Source organism: Topomyia yanbarensis, chromosome 1 (genome assembly GCF_030247195.1).
Source record: "Topomyia yanbarensis strain Yona2022 chromosome 1, ASM3024719v1, whole genome shotgun sequence".
Classification (NCBI taxonomy): Eukaryota; Metazoa; Arthropoda; class Insecta; order Diptera; family Culicidae; genus Topomyia; species Topomyia yanbarensis.
Genome location: NC_080670.1, coordinates 201,543,934 through 201,569,330, shown reverse-complemented (window position 1 = coordinate 201,569,330; position 25,397 = coordinate 201,543,934). Strand labels below are relative to the sequence as shown.

Sequence of the window (25,397 nt, the reverse complement as noted above, 5' to 3'; positions counted from 1 at the left end):
ATCACAATGAGCGTTGATTAATTAATTGAAAATGCAATGTCTGTAATTAAGTACATGTATATGTAATTGCCTTCTTTTAGGGTTTTTCTGTCACGCACAATAGATTCTGGAAGGAATTCCGTATGAAGTGGAATTCTAATAGATCTTGATAATCATGAATTATTACAACCGGTAATCAGCTAAAGCCGAATCCTAGTATAGTTTAGAATTGCGTTTTTAACGTGCAAAATGACTACCATCGCAATCATGGCCGTGATAAGTTCGAATTCTCATTGTTTTGACATTTCTCGATCATGTCGGAATAACTTATGCATGTACCCGCCGATCAACGATTCTCACCAGATTTCCCAAATCAAATGAAAACATTGCCGAAGCAATCGCTAGTTCTGCTCACATCTAGTTCTACAAGTTTTCCCTAAAGCTTACCGATTCTTCGCGTGCACATTTTCCCCGCCCAACTTCTACCCACTGACACTTAGCTGCATGATTAATGTGTTTCTTTTCATCGTTTGATTCCATCTTCGATCGAACGGTTAGATACGAATCAGTATTTTAATCGTTCCATACGATTATTGTCGAATGCAAAATAAACTTGATCATATTGCGAATACATAGTTTATTCCCTTTGTTACAGGACGTTGACTTTTGTGCACATTGGGAAAAATGAGGTGGTTCATTTTAGAAAAACAGCCCGACCAGAAGATCACAACAAGATATTATTAAAACTATCTCCCGTTGATGCTTGTTTTAATTCTGGTTTATAACTTAATCTTTCCTTTATTTTCCAGATCAATCAGGGATTCGTTCAATAATTTTTTACTAGAAACGAAAACATGAGTTTGATGGCGGTGAAAAATTATACTGGCAAAATGTCCCACTGTGCGTACAATTATATTCACAACAGAACTATCAGACTGCTAACATCCCCCTCTTCCCGACGGCGGCCATTTTTGGTGTTGGGAAAATAGTTAAATACTACGATCCGCCCCATTTCGATCGAAGAAACGTCTATGTGATTCTAAGTTGAACGACGTGTCAACGCGCGTACGGTTCATCATCAAGCAAATGGATTTCATTCAGGAGTATAGTCCTGACGAAGCGGTCCGCATCGATGGGGAGTTTAGTCGTTTAGCAGGTATGTATTACAATGCTCGTTTTGAGTGATGTATTAGAGGTTAGGCATTGTAAATAGGGAAACGTAAAAGTTAAACGTACACAAGTATCCGATTGGAGAAAACGAGAAGATTATTACAGAATGTGTTTTGCTTTGATGTTTTACAAGTATAATTATAAGTCTCGTCTAGTTAAAAGTTGAAAAGGAGAAAATATCTAACTAAGATTCCCTGTGAATTTCAAAACTTTGGCAAGCCGTGAAATATGATTTCAAGCGAAATATTGCAAAGATTGCTATGTATTACCCATCTTATAGTATCAACAAATTCAGCGTGCAAATGTCTAAATATAGACTGTTTGAAGCTAAGATTAAAATAGCGAACATTTGAGCATTTTTTGCTTTGAAAAATATCACTCCAGCAGAAAATTTGTTAATGCCTTTGCCATATAGTTGCATAAATTCTGGCTAATTACCCAGTGAATAAATTATCAAGGTTTGATGTCGATTGTGGTAGTATGAGACAGTGAAGTAGTTTTCGATTGCTCTAAAATGTGATCACCTTATTACAAGCAGTATGCCAGTTACATAACTCAGGATCTACCGTGGTAGGTTATACGATACATGCAACTCTCAGAATTATTTGTTTGTTGGTTTGGGTAGCTGGCTGCCGAGTATTTTTGATATACATAGTTAGTAAAATAAGAAAATTAAACTCTAAACAGATTAACGAGAATGTTGGTAATGTACAATTGAAACGAATATGTTCCAAAACAACAGATATTTCAACTCGATCTTCGTTTCCGCCTAGAAGATTCAATCAACTACTGCGAAAAAATGGGCAGATTTACAAAACAAATGCCCAACAACTCCAGAGTCTCTTTCAACTATCATTACAGATAATAGGTATCTATTCGCTGAAAATTCTAGATTTATATTTTTTCACAAAATATTATGTCAAAATGAGCGCTGCTTGCTTGTATATAAGTTACATAAAAATAAACCTTCAACAGTTGTATTCCCTTGGATTACAAGGTAGTTTTTAAACGACAAAAATAACATAGCAGAGATGGGGTTGGATTGAATACAGCATAGAAAAAATATTATTTGGTGAAATAGGTGACAAGACGGGTGCGGGCATAGCGTAGTTGATAAGTCAATGTCCTTGCACGCAGTTCACCTGGGATCGACACCGCACATAAGGTTAGACATTGTTCTAACCCGAAAAAGAAGCGAATAACCACAAGGTTAAAATACCGATAACCGGAATAAAAAATAAAGAAAAGAAACGAGAAAGAATATGAAAAAATTACTAATTCAATGAAATAAATTAGAATGCCGCCAGATGTCACACGACCTCTAGGCTCGGAGCAAGACAGAATCCAAGTGGACACCACGTGAAAAATTACGTCAAGCGTAGTTAATTTTACATATAAAGTTTATCGAGTTACTGTGTTATTAAATAACCCCAGATAAGATACGTAGTTTTATATGCAAAATTACGCAGAAATGACAAATTTCTTCTCGTGAGGAATTATTTTCTGTTTACCCTCTGTTGCTTTTTGATCGTTCAGTCTGCCCTAAAGTAGGTCATATACTACGTTATTTTTACGTACACTACATGGACACGTAAAATGAATTAGATTTTTATGCAACATGTACACTTGGCCTAAACTTTTACGTACACTTGAGGTAATTTTTAACATTCAAATGATTTACGCACACTGGGCATATTTTTTAAAAATTCTTGTCTTAATGTATTACATACACTTGACGTAATTTGTGTCTAAAACTCTATTTTAAAGATTTTTTCCAAGTTATTTTTTTCCAAGTTAAAGTAACTATGCATTAGGATTAAAATAGTTAGTTAGAAGTAATTTTATAGTTGACGTGGTGTTTTAAGTACTCTCTACATGATTTCTAAGCAAGCTTGACGTTGTTTTATATGTTAAATTACGTATATTTGGCGCAATGCTTTCTCCGTAGGAAATTATTTTCTGCCTTACCCTTTGCTTTGTTGCTCATTCGGTTTGGCCTAAAATTACGTACAAATAACGCAATATTGTACGCATACTTGCCGTAAAAATAAATTCGACTTTTAAAAACACAAACGCTTGACATAATTTTTTAGAAATACTTGAAGTATATTTTATGCACACTTGATGTAATACTTACGTGCATTTACCGTCATTTCCAAGCTTGTTAAAGTTCGCAGTTTGCATACAAATTTGCACACAACTTTGCGAACATGTTCCTACAATGTCGTGTGTCGTTGGAATGAAGAAACAAGCAATAACAAAATATGATTCCATTAATCACAAAAGCAAGGTGTTCAGTTTTGATGTTGCATTTTTTACAAATTGAGCATTTCCAAATTAATTCTCGGCGGTCGGCTGTCTAGAGCAATAGACCCATGAGAACACTTCGGAGCCTCCATTGTTTTATCCTCTGTGTAATTTCGCAAGTTCGGAATTAGCAACTACGAATCGCACGGTCATGAAGTCTGTGATAAAATCTGGACTGAACTTCGTATATAAGTTTGCACACAACTTCGTTCATAATTGTGTATACAATTTGGCGTTAAAGCTCGTACACTTGACATATTTTTTACGTACACTTGGCATAATAGTTTTCCCCAAGGAATATGGTAAAAAAACCACTTTGTGCATAAGGACACAAAACCTACTTTGAAATTGTTTTTAACGTTTCGCGTTCCGCTCTTCAGCACATGACAGCCGTCGTGACCGCCATGCAGACGTTAAGTCCAACAAAGCAACCATTACTTCTGATCGCATACCAAACTAGGGAAAACTAAACTGGCTTGCTAAGCTAAATCCAAGTTTCGCTTCCATTATAAGCTCTCAGAATCAGAACTTCTGCTCTAACGGGACGACAACCGTTAGCAGTCGTTTTATGCGATCATAAGTAATGTTTGCTTTGCTGGACTTAACGTTTGCATGGCGGTCACGACGGCTGTCATGTGCTGAAGGGCGGAACGCGAAACGTTAAAAACAATTTCACATACATGTTTGCGTACAATCATGCGTTAAAATTTAGGTTCATATGTGCACACAAAACTGTGAAAAATTTGAATTCAAGTTTGTATACATCTTCGGAGATCAGTTTACGTATAAGTACAAACATGTAAAACTACATGTACTTAACGTAATTTTTACGTGCTGTTGACGCAATTTTTTAGATGCACTTGCCGTTTTTTATATGTAAAATCAGACTTCAGGTCTAAGTATTGCGAGACAAATGCAGTTTTTTTTTAATTTGGGAATATTGCATGGCACCACTGTAACCAAACATTACTGTTTTTTAGATTACTTGGCCAATTTCCTTCAAAATGCATCTCACCAAATGTTTCGACACCAAATTAAGCCAATGATATGAATGAAAGTTTATAATTTCTGCTTAATTTATCTAGAAAATTTTCCATGCACAATTCTGACACGTCATACAAATGTTGTCATCAATGCACACCTATAATACGTGTGAGTGCAACTTTTATTTACATTTTTAGCAAAGACTCAATATAGTCAAACGATTTTCGCAGTGATTGAGAGATTAATACAGAATAGGTAGAAGCATCAATTGTCTTCTCTGAATTGTTTCTACCATTTATATGTTTCAAGATACTGAATCTCAAATTTTAAAAATCGTTATTCTCGAAATGTGCTAAATGGCGTTTATTATAAGATAGCACAACAGCGACGAGATATATTTTCCTTACGTCCTTTACATTACTTTATAACTATCAACAACGATCAGAACTCAGAATCGAGTGTGGCCTTTGAGCTAAAAGTCTTCGAAAACCCAGACAGGATTCCAAAACCCTCTAAAGTATTACTTGCGTTACGTTGTGACGATAATTTTGGCGGATTGCACACTAACTTCATCATGTTTGACTGCAGATTATCTAATAAGAGTTGCTTAGGAAGTGGTAAGTCGGAATTCATACCAATCCGACCCATATTAAAACCTCAACAGCATGATAGCCATCATTTCCGGCCGCCCTTATCTCCATCGTTCACCGGAAAGGATAAGGTAGACGGGAAATGTTGATACTCCACCTACTTATCGGAAGCACGACGGTTCATAATACTCTTCCATAGGTGTCGCGGTGTTGGTACTTTGGAAGGGTATAAGGTCTAGGATTCGCTCCAAGCAAGCGATGCGACCTGTAAAGAATATTTTATTATGTAGTTGTTTAGTTAGTCTTCGAGTACACAATCACTCGAAAAAGAAAATATCTTCTTTAGTTTTTGGTTATTTTTAAACTCTGGGCAGCCGGCTACCCAGAGTATCCTATGTTTCCTAAACAAAAGCAATTTGAACTCCACACATCCGACCGTGGGAGTATTGCCTAGAAAAGTTAATCTTATCTGCGTAATGGGCCGGATCACTATCTATTGTAACAGTATTTAGACAGAATTCGCTACTTCTTCCCTACGGTATATTTATTTGGTTAAAAACTACCGAGTTATGACACGTTATACAAAGAGTTATTATAGCGCGAAATGTTATAAATCAAGGTATGTTTTTCTTATTTTACGTATCGGATGATTTCTAAAATATACGTATACGAGCGATAATAACGACCACTGAAGAGAAATACAAAGAATTGTTAATCTGATACACGGGCTGGTTAGGAATAAAGGAACTTGAAATTAGATTCATAAAAACAGACGCGGCGAATTTTTAGTACGTGTCGTCGATACTAGTCAGATTAAAGTCTTGTTGCGGCTGATGTCCGATCAGATATTCAGTTTTACGGTAGTGTTTCCTTGATTAGATCTGTTCGCACCCTCTCATTCTGCTACTATCGGCAGAAGGCTGATAGCACCGAGTCGTCGCCGGTCTAAGGACCAAATTTCATCAATAGACTTAGACTCGCGTGGAGGTATGCGATAGGAGACTTGTGAGAACTAAAGAGATTAAAAAAACAAAGAAACGACATGCTTCGTCCTGAATCCGAACTCAGCTATAAGCTTCTACAGCTTTAGTGAAGACAATGTTATCTCACCGTTTGACGACCTCCAAAACCCTCTAAAGTATTACTTGATTAAGAAGTCTTGAAAATATCTTCGACGTGTAAAAGGGTTCACTTCATTTTAAATGCCTTGCTTTGCTTACAAGCCTGCGATAAATTTTGCATACGAGTTGGCATAGTCGTAGTTAAGTTTTCATACAAGCTCGCTAACAACTACATTTAACGTAATCTTTCACGTATCTTTGACGAAATGTTTTGCCTACACTTGACGTAATTGTTTTAGGTAATTTATAGCTTGTGCGCAAGCTTGCATACAGGTTTATAAAATGTGCACTCAAGTTCGCTTAAATGTATGTACATGCAAACAATTTAGCTTACGAGCCGCAGTAAAAATTTTGTTTTGGATACAAGTTGAATCGCACTCAAATTTGTATATACGATTGCGTTCATGTTCGTTAATAAGTTTACGCACAAGTCTGATTGCATCTTTTACGTACACTTGACGTCATTTCAAGGCACTGGGGCGAATGGTGTTAAACAATAACAAGTAACTCAAATTAATTTCATATGTAAAATTACGAGCACCTGACGTAATTTTTTTATTGACGTAAAATTACGTACACTTGATGATAGGTGAGATCTGTTCACAACCGATTTTTATGAAATTATCTATATAAAAAAACTAGCTTTGGTCACAAATTAAAACTCTTCCCAAGAAATACGCCATCTTAAAAATGAATTAAAGAAAAGAGGAATTGAGTCAAAATGAGCACGATAACGTATCGTGTAGATATACAAGATACCTAAACTCTGGTCTTAGCCTTCCATTGAATTAACCCTTAAAGATAATTTTTGCATTGTTGTTTTAAAACAACATTGCGCATTTGAGGGTTATTTTATCGTACAATAATGCACATTTAGGTTATATCCCATTTCTATATTTTGTGAGCGTAACTAAAATTAACACCGTCTTCCGCAGGCAAACACTACATGGACCACGCCGGAGCAACCCTGTACGCCGAATCACAAATCCGATCGATCCAAAACCAACTAACGAGCAACCTGTTCTGCAACCCGCACACCAGTCACCTTACCGGTGACCTAATAGATAGCGTTCGACACCGCGTACTCCAATTCTTCAATACACGTTCCTCCGAATATACGCTGATCTTCACTTCCGGTGCAACGGCCAGCCTTCGGATGGTTGCAGAATGCTTCACTTTTCGCCCGGAGAACGCACCCGAAGGAGACGATGGGGTGTTCGTGTATTTACGGGACAATCATACCTCCGTGCTGGGTATGCGCGCAATCGTAGCAACGGATCGGATCGAACCTATGGAGCGAGTGGACTTTCTGCGGCACACGAAACTATCCGCCATGTCTAGCCAACGGAAACCGTCGTTGTTTGTGTTTCCAGCTCAGAACAACTTCAACGCTGCCAAGTATCCGCTGGAGTTGATCGAGGAAATACAACGGAATGGCTTGAGAGGGTATGATGATGAGAAGTTTTACGTCTGTTTGGATGCCGCGAGTTACGTTTCGACGAATTTCTTAGATTTGAATCGTTATCGGCCGGATTTTGTATGTTTATCATTTTATAAAATATTCGGGTCAGTGTAAATGGAAGGCAAACTGAACTAGTACCAATAATTACTTTTGTTTTGTTGTAGATACCCGACAGGTCTGGGAGCACTGCTGATTCGAAACGGTTCCGAAACAGTTTTGAACAAGAAGTACTACGGTGGAGGAACAATCAAGATTCTACTTAGTGGACAGAACTTGCACATGAAGCACGACTCGGTAGAGCAGCGATTTGAAGACGGAACACAACCGTTCCTATCGATCATCGCTTTGCTGGAGGGTATCAACACCATCGAGCGCCTAATTCCGGCAGTCGACGGACAACGGTCAATGGAACGCGTATCCAAACATGTATTCAATTTGGCGAAGTATTGCTATCGGAAGTTAGGCTCGCTGAAACACGCCAACGGGTTGAAAGCGATTCGGTTTTACATGGATTCCGAGTTCAGTTCCGGGCAGCATCAGGGTGGGATCGTTAATTTTAATGTATTGCGAGAAGATGGAAGCTACGTTGGATTCGCCGAGTTTGCGCAGGTAGCTGAAAGGGCCGGAATCTACGTACGGACTGGATGCTTTTGTAACGCGGGGACATGCCAGAGACAGTTGGGTCTGTCGGATGAAGATGTGTTGATGTTCTTTCGGATGGGGAAAATTTGCGGCGATGATACGGATATGATCGAAGGGATGCCTACGGGTACGGTGCGCGTTTCGTTCGGGTACATGAACAGTTCGAAGGATGTTGACGTATTAGCGGAGATGATTGCCAAAAGTTTCATCAGAAGATCCTCGATTCATTCGAATAGCGGCATTAATCAATCCGGAAATCCGATCCTTGAATCCATCTACATATATCCGATCCGTTCATGTGGAGCGTTTCGCGTTCCGCACAGTTGGCCACTTTGTGGCAAAGGACTCCGGTTCGATCGCGAGTTTACGATCGTAGATAGTTGCAATATTCCACTTTCTGGTACCAAACACTCAGAGATGGCTTCAATCGTACCAAAGATTGGAAATAATGTTCTACTGTTGACACATTCATCGCAAAGTGATTTTATTCTTAACCTAAACGAAATAGAAGGACCACTTGTACAATTGAATGGATCAGCTGCGGTAGATTGCGGTGATCTGGTGGCATCGTGGATCAGTCGAACACTTCGAACATCCCGTCTTCGTCTGCTGAAACAAACGACAGTCGGAAACAGTCAACAAAAATTACTGATGATCAATCGAAATGTGTTGAGGTGCCTTGGCGATGAATTAAATGAGATCCGGCTAGTTGAGCACTTGCGGGGAAACCTGGTTATCGACGTCCCCGCTCAGTTCGACATGCAAGCTTGGAAGGAACTAACGATCGGTAACGAGCGATTTCAGATCATCGGTATGTGTACAAGGTGCCCAATGATCCACGTCAACCAGGCCGATTCGTTGAAGGCGATCGCCAGTGTTTTCACTAAGAAAATTCCACTTGGGATTTATTTAATTTATATGGAAAGTGAGAATTCCACGGCAAACCAGTTGAAATGTGGCGCTGAACTAGAAGTGGCCACCCGTAGAGACATCATCAGCAAGTCAATGGTCATTACGGAGTCCACCACCAGATATGACTTCCGGGGGGTGTCAGCATTAGGTGCATCAAAGTATAGTTCAAACGGTATCTACCGGTCCAGCATGAAGTGAATAAACATACTTCACGGGGTCTATCTGGGGCGTGCTTGGTTTTATAAGCTCCGCAACACAAAGATGAAACAAATCCCTACATTTTCCTGTGCTCGATGAGCGAAATTTTACGATTAGTCAACAACAGCATACCGGTGCAGCCGAAGCATGCACCTCATTTTACCTACATATTATGCATTCAAACACATTGCGAAACGGCGCAATTATTTTCCGGTTGCGCCGCGGCGTCGCCGACTGCGACGGCGATACCACCACGAGAAAGTTGCGCATAGCTCTGTGATAAGACCCGGCTCGAACGGACCGGGCTTCTCGCATCGCTGAGAGCGTGGCGCGGCACACACACACAAACCGTTTATTCCAACGATTCGCAATTGGCCCCGCTAAATTGTTGTGGGTATACGGTATTCGCGTACCCGGTATGCCAACAACAATCCCAGCATCAGACATACCGACACTTTCATGAATGAAGCCGTTGGGGAGGCGTGAGTTGTGATTCTTCATTTGCGATGTGGGCCTTTGTTATTAGTTGTTCTAAACGTGGCGTATTCGGTTGGCTTGATCCAACGAATCGGAAGAAGCATTTTAGATTTGATTTATAAGGTAGATCACATTTTTTTTGGTTCAAAGGCTTATCTATTCTAGCTTTGTTTTAACAGTCGATATTAACTACAAAGTACAATGTCCAATGTATTGGCCATTCTCAGTTATAATAAATCCTTATTATAATTATATCTGTGTGAATCGGATTCATTTTCTTAAAATCAATTCAAAAGAATTAACTTTGAAGTGAGAGGCTGAGAGCAAGAGTAAAAACGGTATACGTTTTATTAAGAGCAAAACCGTTTTAAGTACCAGTAAGAGTAGAAATGAATTACCAATAACTTTGGATTATAAAGATATACTGCTTTTGCACTGAGAGGATAAATATTCCATTTTTATCCTAAGAATGGTTACAGAAATGATTTATCACAAATAAGTGAAAACCATCATCAATATGGGTGTCATTTGAAAAGGGGTAGTCAATAAACATCGGAAATTAATGCTTAACGCCGTTTGAGAAACCCAAAATGACGACTTCCGGTTAAACAGGTGCACCACCGCCACCGGTAATCTTAAATAAGCCGTTTTTTTCTCGCGCAGATTATTTATGAACGAAAATTCCCAATATGCTTGCTTTTACTAAAACAAGACAAACTACTACGATATCAGTTCACTGAGTTTCCGGTTACTAACTTTTCTTCTGTTGAAGACTTCGCACGGGAAAACTTGTTCCCAGATTCGTGAATAAAATGCCATGAATTCTGATTGGTTTTTACGAAACGAAAGCAGGACCGTGAAGAGAAATTATTTGAAACGAAAAGCCCATAATACCCCCATGCTCATGGGGGTTGACATGGGTGTTTCAAATGGGTTCAACCCATGGAAACACCAGCACCATGGTCTGGTAGACCCCGTATGCCGAGTAAAAAACAGCGTTTATTGGAAAATTCGGGTAAGAAAATCGAGTTAATCCGAAAATCCGCGTAAAAAACCGCGTTAATTAGAAAATCTTCGTTAAAAACCCTCAGCAAAAGACTTAGAATATTTTTGGCAGTTTTTTTCTGCGCGGATTTCGCAAAAATATTCCGGCGTCGGCGGTAAAACATGATGATGTTCTATCAAAGATCATGCCGTAGACTTGGGTGCAACGCCCAACTCGTATTTAGCAGAAAGCAAAGGATTCTTCACATTTTTCTTTCGATCATGTCCATATGGGCCCTTAACTCACACCACATCCTACTCTTTCGCCCAGATTTTTCATGCGGGAATTTCGGTAAACCGGAAGTCACCGTCTAGAATTTCAAAATGACGCCAAACATCGACCTTTGTCTCCTACTCGTCGTAAGTTGTAGAGAATTTCTTTAAGCCGGAAGTCGCCATCTTGGATTTCAAAATAACGTCAAAAATTAATTTCTGGCACCTGCTCGTCAAGACCATTCCTAAAATACCTACATATATTGATTGGGTTACAGCAAATTTCGTTAAACCGGAAGTCGCTTTCCTGGATTTCAAAGTGGCGTCAAACATGAATTTCTGGTATCTGCTCGTCAAGACCATTCCGAAAATAACCATATTGTTAAGGGTCACATGGAGTCTTCCAGACCCGTCTCTTCCACCTTTCCGAAAATCTTATAAAACTGCCAAAATTCTTTTAAGCTCTTGTTCTTTGGATTTAAAAGAACTTGGAATTTTTTGTCAGGAAAAAGTCTAACTCTTTTGCATTCAAAAGGACTTAGAATATTTGCTCTTTTGCTGAGGGGTTTCTTTATGCGGATTTTCGTTTGGTTTTGAATTAGATCACAAAACTTAAACAGCCTTGATGTTTTCTTATGAACTATTTCACGAAACTCGAAATATTATTCATGGATCCAATCATGCCTCGTGAACTGGTTCATGACTCGAGATTGTTCTTGATCTTAGTATTCTTACGTAAACAATTTCATGGAAATCAGACTGTTTTTCGCGTTGGTTCTGGCGCACTTTTGAATAAGTTCACAAATTTAGAAGATATTCATAATCATTTTGAGTTTCATACAACTCATGCTCATGATCTTGAATTTTTTATGTGAGGTGTTTCACAAAATTTGGAATATAATTCATGAATTTATTTTTGCTTCGTGAACTATTTCATAAAATTTAGCATAGTTGCTCGTGTCCAGCCGTTAGCGACCAATCATAGGTACGAGCAGTAGATATATGGAAACTGTTAGGACCAAGGAGCTTTTATTCTCAGGTGATACGATCCTCGAAATCATCGATCAGCCATGTTGGCTCTAGAAACGACAGCTAACAACATTGTTTACTACATGCATGTTTGCTTGGATTTCAGTATGTAAACAAAGTTGTTCGCCGTCATTTTTCTACTCCGCAGCTTGCTGTACGTCTAACTCACTCCTCACCTAGTTACTGCCAAAGACGAATCACCTTATAACTGTAAGCACCTTGGTTAGGGCTATTGAGGAATTCCACGAAGATCCGTCCGGAAATCTCTAAAATCGTGACCGACCATCTTAGATTCCGATAAAACTTTACAGGTTCAACCGGCATGGAAGACTAAACATTTTCTACAGTCAATAAGATTATTTTGACTTAAGCGCAATTTTTTAAAAGGGCGTAGACGCTTCTACGCGCAATAATTTCAAATTTTCTTTTGTTCGATTACACTATTTTATAAGTAAACTATCTGAGAACGAGTTACAGGGAATGAATACTTCTGCACGAAAAAAATATACACTGAAATTTTTTTTGTCGTTTTTCACAAAAAACAAAAATTCATGATAAAATTTCAAATTGCAAAAAAACCCATTTTTTCTAATTTATTATATTTTGTCAACAAAAACCTAAAGAGGAAAGAAACATTTTGAATGCGATTTCATGATGGAGAAATTATCAGCAAAAAAGTTTTTCTAACAATAACTTTATACATTTTTAAATTTCATACTAATTGACATACAAAACTGAAATTTTATTACAGAATATAATTCTAAGCATCATTTTAAATCAAAATGCATCTAACAAATATCTTCCAAAATGCGATAGCTTTCGAGATATTTGGAATTTTGCTCCAACAAGAACAATTAATTCATGTAATTATGTCCTTTTTAAAAGTAATTCTCGTTACCCTATCATAAATTGTCAAAAGTCTAATGTTTATCGTTTTACAGACATAAAAGAAGCTTTTTCAGTGTATTTGGATCATGGAGAAGCTCTAAATAAAAAAGTTTTCCTAACACCAACTTTTGACAATTTTTTATAATTCATCCTATTTGCAATCAAAAGTAGAATTTTATATTTGAATACGATTTTAAACGCCATTTTAAATCAAAATTCAAAATTTCTGAAATATAGTAGTTCTCGAGATATTTAAAATTTTGTTTCAACGACACAATTATTTTGTTTTATTACGACCTTTTCAGAAGTTATTCGCGTTTCTCCATCAACAGCAATTAGTTTTTCGTAAGGCCCATAACATTTTCTGTAACTTTCCCATTGACATCAAGGCGATATTGTAAACCGTTTGAAAGCTATATAAAACAATCAAAGTATTATTCAACCATAGGATCTGATGATTAAACTATATAGTTGAATTATATTTTGGTTGTTTTCTTGTACTGCCGCTAGAAGCATAATTGTCGCATGTGTATAGGGTTTGCCATAGCACATGGGACAATTATGCTTCTAGCGGCAGTGTAGCTTTCAAATGGTTTACAATATCACCTTGATGTCAATGGGAAAGTTACACGAAATGTTATGGGCCTTGCGAAATGTTAATGACAAGTTGGCATCTCCACTCTCCCTATCAGACACGTTTCCATAATTGGGTTAAATGCCAAATTGCAGACGACATATGTCATAAATATAATAAACACAACGACAAGGGCTTTTCATCCATCGGCGGTCCAGAAGAAGAATGGTTGGAAGAAGAGATATACTGGCAAAGACTGACTACCATATGAGCAGTTTAAACTCGAAAGAGTGACCAGAGTAACGCCCTGGAGGATTTTGAAGAAAGGGCCAGGAGTGCGGTTTTACGAAGTTTTAGCTTCCGATGGCCCTACATTTTTCAACAGAGTGGAGTTCTGGAGTGTTCAAATGTTTACCACTGCTTAGGAATTCCAGCAAAAGCAAAAGTAGTACAAAACTAGTGGCAGACCTTCATGAGACCTCAAGAAGTCACTTTTGGAGAAACTCGTCAATTTGTCGGTAGAATGTTCCAGATTTAATAAAAAGAACTGGCTTATTTTGATACATATACAGATTGCTTGCCACACAAAAAACTTTTTGTATAATTCGACAGCTTCATCTTAGGTAAATTCAAAAAAAATCCTACTTGAAAGTTTACTTTTTTAAATACGGTTTTCAAACCAAAGCTTTGGAAGTTATACCTTGGTGTGGTAGGGCCCGTATATTAATACATGCTGTTACGTAGTGTAGAATTAGACTTCATCTTTTACGGATATTCTACAACCGCCAGAAGAGACCTAAAACGTTGGTACACAATCGGGAATAGCGAATCAGAAAAGGTGACAATATTTCACTGATTTAATCAATGTAGTATGATAAAGGCTATGATGCAAAAACTTAAGGTCCATCCAGGTTGTCTTCGGTATGGATCAGTACCTCGACCTAGGAACTCCTAGCATGTTATTAGTCGTCTCTTACGACATGGGAGCAGTTTTCCAGTGGTTCTATTGTTGACTGAAATAGCGCTAAATTTTTTTTAGCCCACCGTACACTACACGGCTTAGCTGGGACGGGGAATTAATGCAGAACTGGCGTATATGATAGAATAGTGGGTGTCCTTCCCACAATTCGTTTATCACTTTTTAAGTTAATCCTGGCTTTATATTTCGGTAAACGTGAGTAAGACATAACTTCACACATACATTATGTGAATATTTGGGGTAAAACGGATACAAACGTTTCGTGCGGTCATTCTAACTATCTTCAATCGATTCCCCAGATTTTTTTGCATAAGAATTACTACCTTTGATCATCCACATTCAGTCTCTTTCTGAAATGTACAGCCAAGTTTAACTTTATACTTGAGTTATGAGAGGAATTAGGGTAAAACGGGTACACACGTTTCGGGCGACCAGTCTAACTATATTCAAACGATAACCTGGATTTTTATACATACGAATCATCGCTTTTGATCAGCCGCATATAGCCTTCTACCGAAGTATGAAGCCAGCATTAGCTTGAAAAAAATTAGTTTTCCGGAGACTTGGGGTAAAATGGATGTATACGTTTCGTGAGATTATTCAATCGATTCTCTGGACTTTTTTACATAAGAAAAACTAATTTTTGCCAGCCGTTTTCAATATTCTTTTGAGTTATATATTCAGTTTTGAACATAAACTCAAACGAAAGGGGAATTTGGTTAAAACGGGCATGATAGCGTACCGTGTCGTTGTTGTAAATGCTAGCAATCAATTTTTAAGACCTTTTTACATAAGAAAAACCTTTCCTGGTAAACGACATCCAGCCTTTTCAAAAAAGTCGCGTTTTGGGTCCATTTTTTGCCACAGTGTGCGGTTTCAAGCATGAAATGTTACTTCCGAAAGTCTAGTTCCTCGATCCTAGCAGCCTAATTTCATGCCTTCAGCTGGACCAATAAAAATGACGCCCACATCCACTAAACACGTTCCATGACGGCAAAAAAAATCAAATTTATACACGCGAAGTCACATACACGCGACAAACACGTTAACATACAAATGCTGGAGCCCTTCGCGATCATCCACGCAACCTACACCCGCGAACTCGTAAACATTTTCAAACGCTGTTTCAAGCGTAAACCTGCAAAATGCCGCGCTCACGCCCTCATGAATTGATCACTTCCGGAAGTCTCTACCCTCGGTACCAGAAGTCTAGGTCCTCTTATATCCTCTAGACAACACAACATAACCGGGAACTCTAGCGCGATATGGAGAAATTCACTCCCTATCATAATGTAAATTGCACGTCGAAAACAAAATATCAGAATGACGGTCCACGAATTTATAAACGCAAAGTCACATACACGCGAAAAATACGTTAACGTTAACGCTTTGGCCCTTCGCGATAATCCACGCACACTTCCTCTCGCGATCGCGCAAATTTGATAACAACCTGGTAATAAGGTGAACGCTTGAGTACTTACGATGTTACAAACGCGGTCTCAAAGACCTGTGTTCGCGCGATAATGTATCGGTCACGTCCGGAAATCTTTACCCTCCGTCTAGCAATTTAGGTCCATACATTCAGTTGGGCTAATCAAAAAATAACGCTCTTATCCACTAGACAGCACGTTCCATGGCGACATGACCGGGAACTCGATATGGAAGAACTCACTTTCTTCTAGTATCTGAACCGTACACCAAAAATTAAGTATCAGATTCACGCGGATCACCCAAGAATACACGCGAATATGCGAAAGAAATAGAATGCATACAGGCGAAGTTGCATACACGTTAGAAAACGCGACATACAAACGCACATGCGATCGAACACGTTAGTGTACAAACGCTCGAGCCCTTCGCAATGATACGCGCATATATCTGAACCCCGTACAATGAATATCACATTCAGAATCACAGCCCGCTGCAATTGGCCTCAAGCAGTGTTTTAGTGGGTGACATTTCCCGTCTCGTCTGAAATTGTTGTGAGTGACTCTGGCGGGGAGCCCATCCGGGAACCTAGCCCTACAGCTTTAGTAGGACAACCCTCAAAAACAAAAAAATGCCGATGAAACATTAAAAAAAAGAAACAAAGTATAACTTCCGACTGTGAACAGCACGAAAACAGTACCGATGACGATAGTAGCGTGAACGACAACGCGCGAGAAGGCAGATGGACTGACCCTCATGTCGGAGAGGACAACACAGCTAATGCAGTAAAAGAATCTCAACACGCAGCACAAGCTGTGTAAACAAGCCTCAACAGACAAGCAGTAACTTTGTGTCTGTTATATTTACAGTTTATAGAAACACGACAGATCCACGGCTCAGTCATGCTAACGCATTTAGCAGTTCAAATAAATAAGAAAAAAACCTGCTTTTGCTTAGAATTCCATTTTTTCCTCATTTTTGTATCCGATTTTACCGCCTTGTGAGGCTTCCGGAGTGCCTGTTTCGTGGTGGCCCAGTATTTCTCAATTGGCCGCAATTCCGGTGCGTTCAGGAGATAAGGATACTTTGATAAGCACTTCAGAACATCTTTTGAGTAATGGTACGAAGCCAAATTCGACCACCAGAAAAGCGTAGAGCCATCGTGAGACCTTAGAAGTAGATTGCATTCTTTCCATTGACCGTTCCGGTTGTCACGAACAATCCGCTTGCCACGCTTGCCAAATTGCCTGCCAAATCAGGTGTTTTTGGTAAACTTAGAGATCTTCTGCTTTATAGCTTCCTCAGGGACGTCGAACTGATAACGAGCAGCGAAGCACAGGAGGTCAAAAAGCTGCAGGAAATCTGTTTTCATCCATGACGAGACAATACGGTTTCGTCAACAGCTGAATAGATCTTCCGCGTCCGCGCTACGTGTCTCCTCTGTCCGACGAATGCCGGACCAAAACATTACGTGAAATATTCCCACCACTGGATATTCGATTTTGCAAAAAAGGACTGGACTACGTGGCCGACACAGAAGACCTACCTCACGATACTGCGAACGAATCACCGTATTCAATTGTGGAATCTTCATACAACAATAACACTCCAGAGTTAGGCAGAATCAAACTCAACTTGTCGTTAAATTTGCCGGATTTAGAGCATTGGCCCTCTAGAATGGAATCAAGTGAAAGTTATTGCCATTCCAAAACTTGGAAAATCAACCTCCGATCATAACTGGCATCGGTCGATTGTAATGCTTTCCTTTATCCGGAAGTTGCTCGAAAAAATGATCCAGTTACGTCTGGACAATCGAAGCAAATGGCTTACTGTCAAATACAAAATGTTGAATGTTGTCTGAAAAACACTTGCACTTTAAATTGTCTACTTGGGGTATTAAGCTGGGTATCAAAGTCTCCACGGTGGCTAGGAAGTGTGACACAGCACCACTACAGCTTCCAATTATGGGCCTAACTATCTTGTATTCAAATTAGAATATCTCGGGGTCTGGTTCGACTCAAAACGCGCTTGGGAATGCCACATTTGGTGTCATCAAGGTCGAAAGAATTCAGTACTGTTGTTAGTGTATCAATGAAGTACAAGGAATGTCGAAATCCTATCGGACATTCTCCCGCTGAAAAATCGATTTTGGGTATTCCCACATGAATTGCTCATTCGATGCGATATCTTGAACACGGTGATGATGGAAAATTTCTAGAAGCTTACCGATCTCAATTCTCGGACCCGCTTTGTCCTTGTACTTTGACTACATGGAGCAGAATATTGACCCTACTTCTTGCCACCCAAATCCTGTTATTATACTTGTTAGTTTTATTGGGTCGATGAACTTGCTCAAGCGCTGGATTGCTTGAAGCTATCCCAGGAGTTGCTTGCCACCTGAATCTTCACGCTTCTTGCGAATACATTTGTCCTTTTGTTATCGCGAATTTTGCAGTGATCGCATGGCTTTCCTTCTGCGAGATGGGCAAATATAGACCCAGAAAAAGGTTTCAATTGTTTGTCAAATAAACGCAGCTGTTTTCAGCTACATTGCGATTGTTTATACAAACGAATTCCCTCAAAAAATGAAAAAAGAGCAAATGTTTAACCAACTGAAACCCGTACAACGAAACCTCCACGTTGCCAGTGGAACATGCTGAAAATTGCAAGCCGTGCACCATCGTATACTTAACAGCAATTATGAACTTTTCTTGGCATTTGATAAGATAAGCTCCGTCATGGGACCTGGTTGTGTATCAATCTATTTACTTGGCGCACATGAGTAATGGGCTCATTCCAATTGCCGACAAAATTGCACCACGTTAGGGTAGATATGGTCAAACACCCAACTTTTACGAAAGTACATCAGAGAAAAAAAAAATAATTATTTCCACTCACCTCTTTCACCTTGTTCCTCTTTTCGCGCACCAACGGATCGGGATCTTCACCTACGAGCGCATTGAACGCATTTGATCCCGCACTTCCGGTGGACGCTTTGGACGGGCTCTTGATCTCCGGTTCGTCTATTATTTGCGGTGGAGCCACCACCCCAGCCGGACCACCAGCAATCGGTCCAACCGCTGCCGGTACCCCCGAATCGATCATATTATCAAACTCCGGACCCTCGGTTCGACTGCCCGATAGATCCAGATCCGGTTTCTCCAGAAAATCATCCGGCAGTTCCTTCTGAATCTTTTCCTGCAATTTTTCCCGATCGCTCAGCTTGTGGAGATCCTCGTCCCCGTCCAGACCGTGGGCTGGTGGTGGCGGTGGGATGAAAATTTCCGGCCCGGCCCGCTGGAACTGTTTGTACACTTTCAGTACCCGCTCGGCACCGAAATTGTCCGGCAGAAAGAAGAATCCTCCGAAGCAGACGAAACCGAACGTGAGCAGCACCAACAGAATCAGACACTTTTCGCTGGATCGGAACGATCGCCGCACCGCCAGTAGCGGATTGGATTGTTGGCTTCCACTGATTCTTTGATAGGTGGGAAGCATGGTAGCTCGGTCGGCTTGGTGCGATACTCGATACAAACCCCCTTCGGGGAGATTAGTTTTTCGGTAATTGCTGGTGGGCGTTCAATAGCCTGTTTGCACTCGAAGAACCGAGGAGGCGATCACTTTTCGTTTTTCACTTCCGCACTTGTTGCATCGATCCGGACGGGATGGAAGTAACAGCTGGTTTATCACTTATAATCGTTCGCCTGTTCTGTTCTAGCTGGACGTGTTTAGGCTTTTTCAGCATCGACTACCTACACGGGAATGCTTCGTTCTTATTTGATCGGTTGGTCAAATTAGCAGGCAGCGCAGGCAGAATGGAGAGCATTTCGAATGAGAAACGCAGGGTTTGGTATTAAAAGGAATGACAATTGAATTTTGCACATCATTAGACAGATTGCGGTGACGTAGATGGGATTACTTTTACGTTTTCGTATGTTTTAAATTTTGCACTAATCTCTCTTGTCTTAGAAAATATGATTTAAAAGATGCCCCATTTAGACCTGTTGTGGTTAATTCGAATCGGAGAAGACATCGACTTGGCAGTTTGGAATAAAACAGCTGCCGGATATTCTGAATTTATGCCCATTCGATCGCTAGAAATTACAATTTCATGGCGTGGAACAACAGTATAATTGTTATGGAAATACTATTGATAACTGCTATTGCCTCTTAATGACCAATAAATTTTATCGACCGAAGTGCTAGAGATAAGACGTCTTTAAATCCTTCATCTAAGAGCTAGGTACAGAAGGTTTCAACAGATAAGATTAAGATGGGTGTTTTCTTTCTCTTATATACAATAAGAATCAAATACAGGTCGGCTGTGTATCAGCTTAGAAATTTTAATGTCTTTCGCAGTTTCCTGCGACTTATTAGTCAGACTTAAGGAAAATCCCATACGTGCTCGAACAGCGATTATTATCAATAATTGAACGAACAACTTATTCAGAATAACAAGTCGTGTAACTCGTAATTTTACCCAACATTAATGGGACCAATTAAAAAAAAAACATTTAACGCGACCCCCAACAAGGTGGAACCGCTCTAAATTAGGCCACACTCAAAGCATGCTGCAACTATCCGACAATCGCTTCGGAGACACTGAACGGAAATCACCTCCTAGCTGCATGATGTTTGTGGTGTGTAAACAAAATCCGTCAGCAGCAGCCAGCCTCTGCTGTCTGTATGCTTTATCAGCGTGAAAAATACATCGAAAAGAATTGCCTTTTCGTTCGTTTCTCGCAATCCATCTGCGCTAACTGCGTCAACTTATCGCGATTTTTTTTTTTTTGGGGGTTTCATTCCAGCCACTAATCTAATATTATTTTCAATCCAGATCAAGATGCTTCAGTAAATAATGCAAACACAAGCACACTCTAGCTTTGCCACTTTTGGAAATTCCCCACTTTCAGGGAAAAGGTACGGATGGAAGCTGAATCTCAGCTGCTCCTTTTTTTTGCTCCTCACATCGACACGAAATCCAATAAAATCGAAAGGTGATTTTTTCTTCTTTTGCACGTCAAATTTCACGTCGCGTACCGAGTTTTAATTCGATTTAACCCCGGACTGTGTGCTATGGTGTTCCACTAGAGCGAAAAAAAAATGTACGTGCCAGTTCGGGTGAGAAATATACCGTGGTACTAATAATAATTGAAGTTTCGTACGGATGGAAACCGCCGTGGGAGGTTTTTACTTTTCCTGACTGTTTTCTCCTCGACCGAACCGAAAAAAAATGGGAATTCAACACCAGCAAATCGAACGGAACGGAACGCGCACTAAACACAAACACACTCCACCTGCAACGGGATCGCCATTACGACTGTGAGAAGGAAGAAACAAGCAAGGGAGAGGAATAGAGAGAGAGAGGTTTGAATTCGAGTATCCGCAACCGCAAGGCGCAGAGCAAAAGCGAAAACGAAGAGCGAATTTCAAACGAAACGCATGCAAGGAAAATATAAACAGAGAGAGAATTGCAACCGTTTTGACAGTTGCAGCGACGCTTTGCGATATAAATTCTTTTAAAAGGGCCAATGGACCAGATTTTGGATATGCAAAAAATTAATTTTAAAATTACAGTTGTGATCAGGGACGGGACTTGCCGATAGATGTTTTCCTTTTCTTTTTTTTTTCTTCATTGTATCGTTCATCTCGCATAGCCTCTCTTTTTGCCTCACATAGTTTAAATGAACTGGCTGCATTGACAGTACCCCTTGGCTGCATTTGACGTTCGATTTTTTGCTATCTGCATGTCTCGTCTCAGGTTGTGATTCGCTGGTTGGGCTACAGCCTCTGTCCAACTAACCGATTTAATTCGCTACCCGCATATTTGGTGACCATTCCTGTAAGATCACCGCAATGGTTTATGGACCTTAAAAAACTATTCCCTGAAGTTTCCTCTTATCACGAATAGAAATGAACTGTAACAAAACCACGATTTTCACTGTGACAGTACAGTAATTTAATAATAATTTACTGTAAGTTTTAGTGGTATGCTACAACACAAAAACAATAAACTTTAACGTTTTTACAGTAAGTTTTAATGTAAAATAGACTTTTACAGTAAAAAAGGGGGGTGGTTATGTATCTTAACATTAAAAAAATCGATTATTCTCCATGCACTTTTTTCTCGAAAACAGTGAAATTAAATGTGAATTTACTGTATTAGTTTTTTGCTGAACAGCAAAATTTATTGTTACATGAAATTTATCGTAAATTATTGTGAGAACTCTGCATCGAACAATGTTGAAACAGTAATAACTATAATATTTATTGTTTTATGATAGTTTATAGGGTAAATGCTACTGTGAAATTCTATTCGGGATCATTTACGAAACGATAAACCAACGCTACCGGCAATCATATTGAATATTCCACTTTTGGTCAACGCCACTTGTGCCATTTACCAAATAGGTCGTTAAGTACGTTACGTTACGTTAACGTTACCATTCAAAAATGCCGATCTGCTCGAACAAATTTTAGGGCATATTATAAGGGGAATGGTGATCTTATAATCCATTTTTGCGGTACTACATTACTATTGGATTATGTATAACAAGTTACATTAACATTCTACAATAAACATTTCTTTGCCATGCTGCACGATTAGTAAAATCTCACACTATATACACAATTGATTTAATGTTTTTTTTGCAATCTGATAAATCGTGACGCAAAATAAACGTACCATACCACAAATCGTTTCAATCATTTGGTGTACAGTACAGTTATGGTTTTCGAGAGTAGTATGATAAACTACTTTATCGACCCTATCAAATGTGGCAGATATAAAAAGAACTTTATAAATGTTTGTTTTTTTTCTGATTCACCTAAGAGTCTCTTAGTCCTCCCCTCATTAGTTCGAATAACGTTGTTTATTCTATTGATTTATGGTAATCTGTGATTTGATTGCATGCGTCCTTCCATGTTAAGTTGTTGACATCTTGTGGTTGTGGCACTGCTGCTTTTACCAATTGAGCCGTTTCTGTAATATTGTGCAACGTATTTTGTTCGTCATAATAACCTAGTCACAATCAATTTTAAAAAAGAGGGTAAATCGACATGCCACATACTAATAAACTATTGATGATTACGAATGACCATGATTACAAGAGCTAATTACGGACCATATGGCATATGGTTGGAATTTTAATTAAAGTTTTTCCCTTAATCTTCCTTGAATTAGTTTAAGAGGAGGTTTGGGAGTCTTTCGGTGATGATGAGCCGGAGTGTTTGATACACTACATTCATATATAATATGTATCCCGTTGAATCGGGTTGGTTAGGCAAATCGAGAATCTGGATGATGCGTCCGTTATTAGAATTGACCGTCTCTTCTCGTCTTGACAGGTGTAGCAACCTCCAGCAGCTGTGTATTTACGATGTTAAAAAGACTTGTGATGTATACGAAAAATGTAATACATTCACATTGATCGAGCTATGAAAAAGGTATTAGAGGAGAGGATTTAAAATTCTTGAGTTGGTAGGACTTCAATACATGGTGTTAGCCCTTCTTTAGAAATCCATCCCAAATTCATGAAGCTCTTTCCTACTAACAGAACTTCTTAAACGGCAGTGTTACGATGTCATATTTTGCCATATATGAAAATTGATTATGATTAGATTTACCATTTTGCTGAATGTGCTTATAAACAATATCTTTGAGGGGGTGGGCGTAGCGTAGTTGGTAAATAGATTGCCTTGTACGCAGCTCACCTGGGTTCGAGTCCCGACCCCTGATCTGATTTCCACTTGGTAAGAAATAAGAATAAAGTAGTAAAGCACTTTATTCGTGGATAAATTATTGAAAAAATTCCCAATGAATATGTGAAATAAACAAAAATTCGTTTTTTTTTCATTTTAACAACACATTCAATTAAATATGAAGAATTACTGAAAACTGTAGCCAAACGATTTGACTTGAGGTAAACATTATGGTAACCTTGTAGGGAGATTTTAACGATACTCGTTTTTCTTTAAAGAAAACCTTACAGAACCATATGACAACGACTACCATCATTGTGACTTCAATTCAAATCGTTTCGATATATTTTTTTATAATCCTGCGGAAGCACCTCAATTCTTTTCTTATATACAATATTATATTATAACTATTCCCTTTATTGTAACAATAACTCGTATCTTCATTCTATAACTCCATATAATTTTACAGAAAAACGCATTTATCGTAATATCATAAATAGATCTTGACATCGATGACTTTCAAACGTCAATCACTTTTAGACTTTCAGTTTAGACATAAGAGTATTAGTTAGTTGGGGTATGCCCCAACTAGCGGACACCCAATTAACGAACACCCCCTCCAGCGAACCCCCAACTAACGAATATTTGCGCTGTATTGATGAGGGAGAGGCTATCATTCGCCGAAGAAACTGTCACACATACCAGGACTTTACTATGTAAGGACTTTGGATGCAGCCAAAATCTATAGATTTACAATAAATTTTCATGTAACAGTCCAACGCTTTTTCTTGTGAAAAGAGCGATACTAGCAGTGACAACGTTCTAAATAAATCAACAATGAATATTTCCGAATTAGGTTCCAATATCTATTTAAAATCAATCGTGTTTTTGTCCTAGATTGCATAAATCAGTGATCGATGCACAAAAATGCATTAAGTGGTGCAAATAACAGAATCAAATTTTGTTTCTAATGTATAAAACGACCAAATGATAGTGTCGCCTTTTCGGGGATTGTTAATTTTTTTGGTTCGACATATCACCATTGAAGTATTGCCCTTATGCTTTTTACAATAACTGCCGTTTAATGCCAATTTTGACCGGGTTATTTTAATTACGATCATTGTTACTATTTGCACCTGGTTGCAGCTTGACAGTCATCAAAAATCGCGAAAAAATAAGTTTCGGCGTAGAGGGCGAAACTTTAAATAGACAAAAAATACAGTTTCGCCCGTTATATTTTTTACTGTAGTCTGGGAAAGCACGATGTCGTAGAATCAATCTTTTTAGGTGAATTCTAGGGTGAATTTGTTGCGCTTCGAATCCTTTATTCGCATTAAGGCTAGTTTACAGTTCGGGAAATGGGTCACAGGATTTTGCACGGGATTTGATCAGGGGAAATTTTCTGCCGAGATCTCTCCAAACTATCAAAACAAAAGTTCCGCTGCTTCTAAAAACACTAATAGTATTAAAACAGCACTGAATTTTAAAACCTAATAAAAATTCAATTTTCTCCTTCGGAAACAACTTGTGTTGTATTGTTCCCGGCCGGATTTCTGTAGGGAGAGTTTTAAAATCCCGTGATGTTTCCCGCGATTGGGTCTACACTTCATGAAAAAAGTCATTTTTTGTAGACTCATTTCCCGTCACGGGATTTGAAATCCCGAGCTCCATTTAAACTACACAGGAACCCAAATACCGC

The 25,397-nt window shown here is 39.0% G+C and overlaps 2 protein-coding genes across 13 annotated transcripts in view; one reads left to right on the top strand and one right to left on the bottom strand.

Moving 5' to 3' along the window:
* The window catches only part of LOC131688163 (mannosyl-oligosaccharide alpha-1,2-mannosidase IA), a 66,567-nt gene extending 45,239 nt beyond the window's left edge, over positions 1-21,328 (bottom strand). For 2 of the 12 annotated variants that reach the window (XM_058972329.1, XM_058972391.1), the window contains exons 1-2: positions 21,163-21,327; positions 18,896-19,749 (exon numbers count right to left, since the gene is read on the bottom strand). In XM_058972329.1, the coding sequence (XP_058828312.1) occupies positions 18,896-19,495 (600 nt within the window). In that variant the 5' untranslated portion in view covers positions 19,496-19,749; positions 21,163-21,327. The other 10 variants (XM_058972344.1, XM_058972357.1, XM_058972333.1 and 7 more) reach the window with 10 other exon arrangements.
* On the top strand, positions 1,013-10,928 carry LOC131688151 (molybdenum cofactor sulfurase 1-like). The gene is made up of 3 exons (XM_058972318.1): positions 1,013-1,135; positions 7,087-7,717; positions 7,778-10,928. Exons 1-3 carry the CDS (start codon positions 1,066-1,068, stop codon positions 9,363-9,365), a joined length of 2,289 nt encoding a protein of 762 aa, XP_058828301.1. The 5' UTR covers positions 1,013-1,065; the 3' UTR covers positions 9,366-10,928.
* Positions 21,329-25,397: the final 4,069 nt, after the last annotated feature.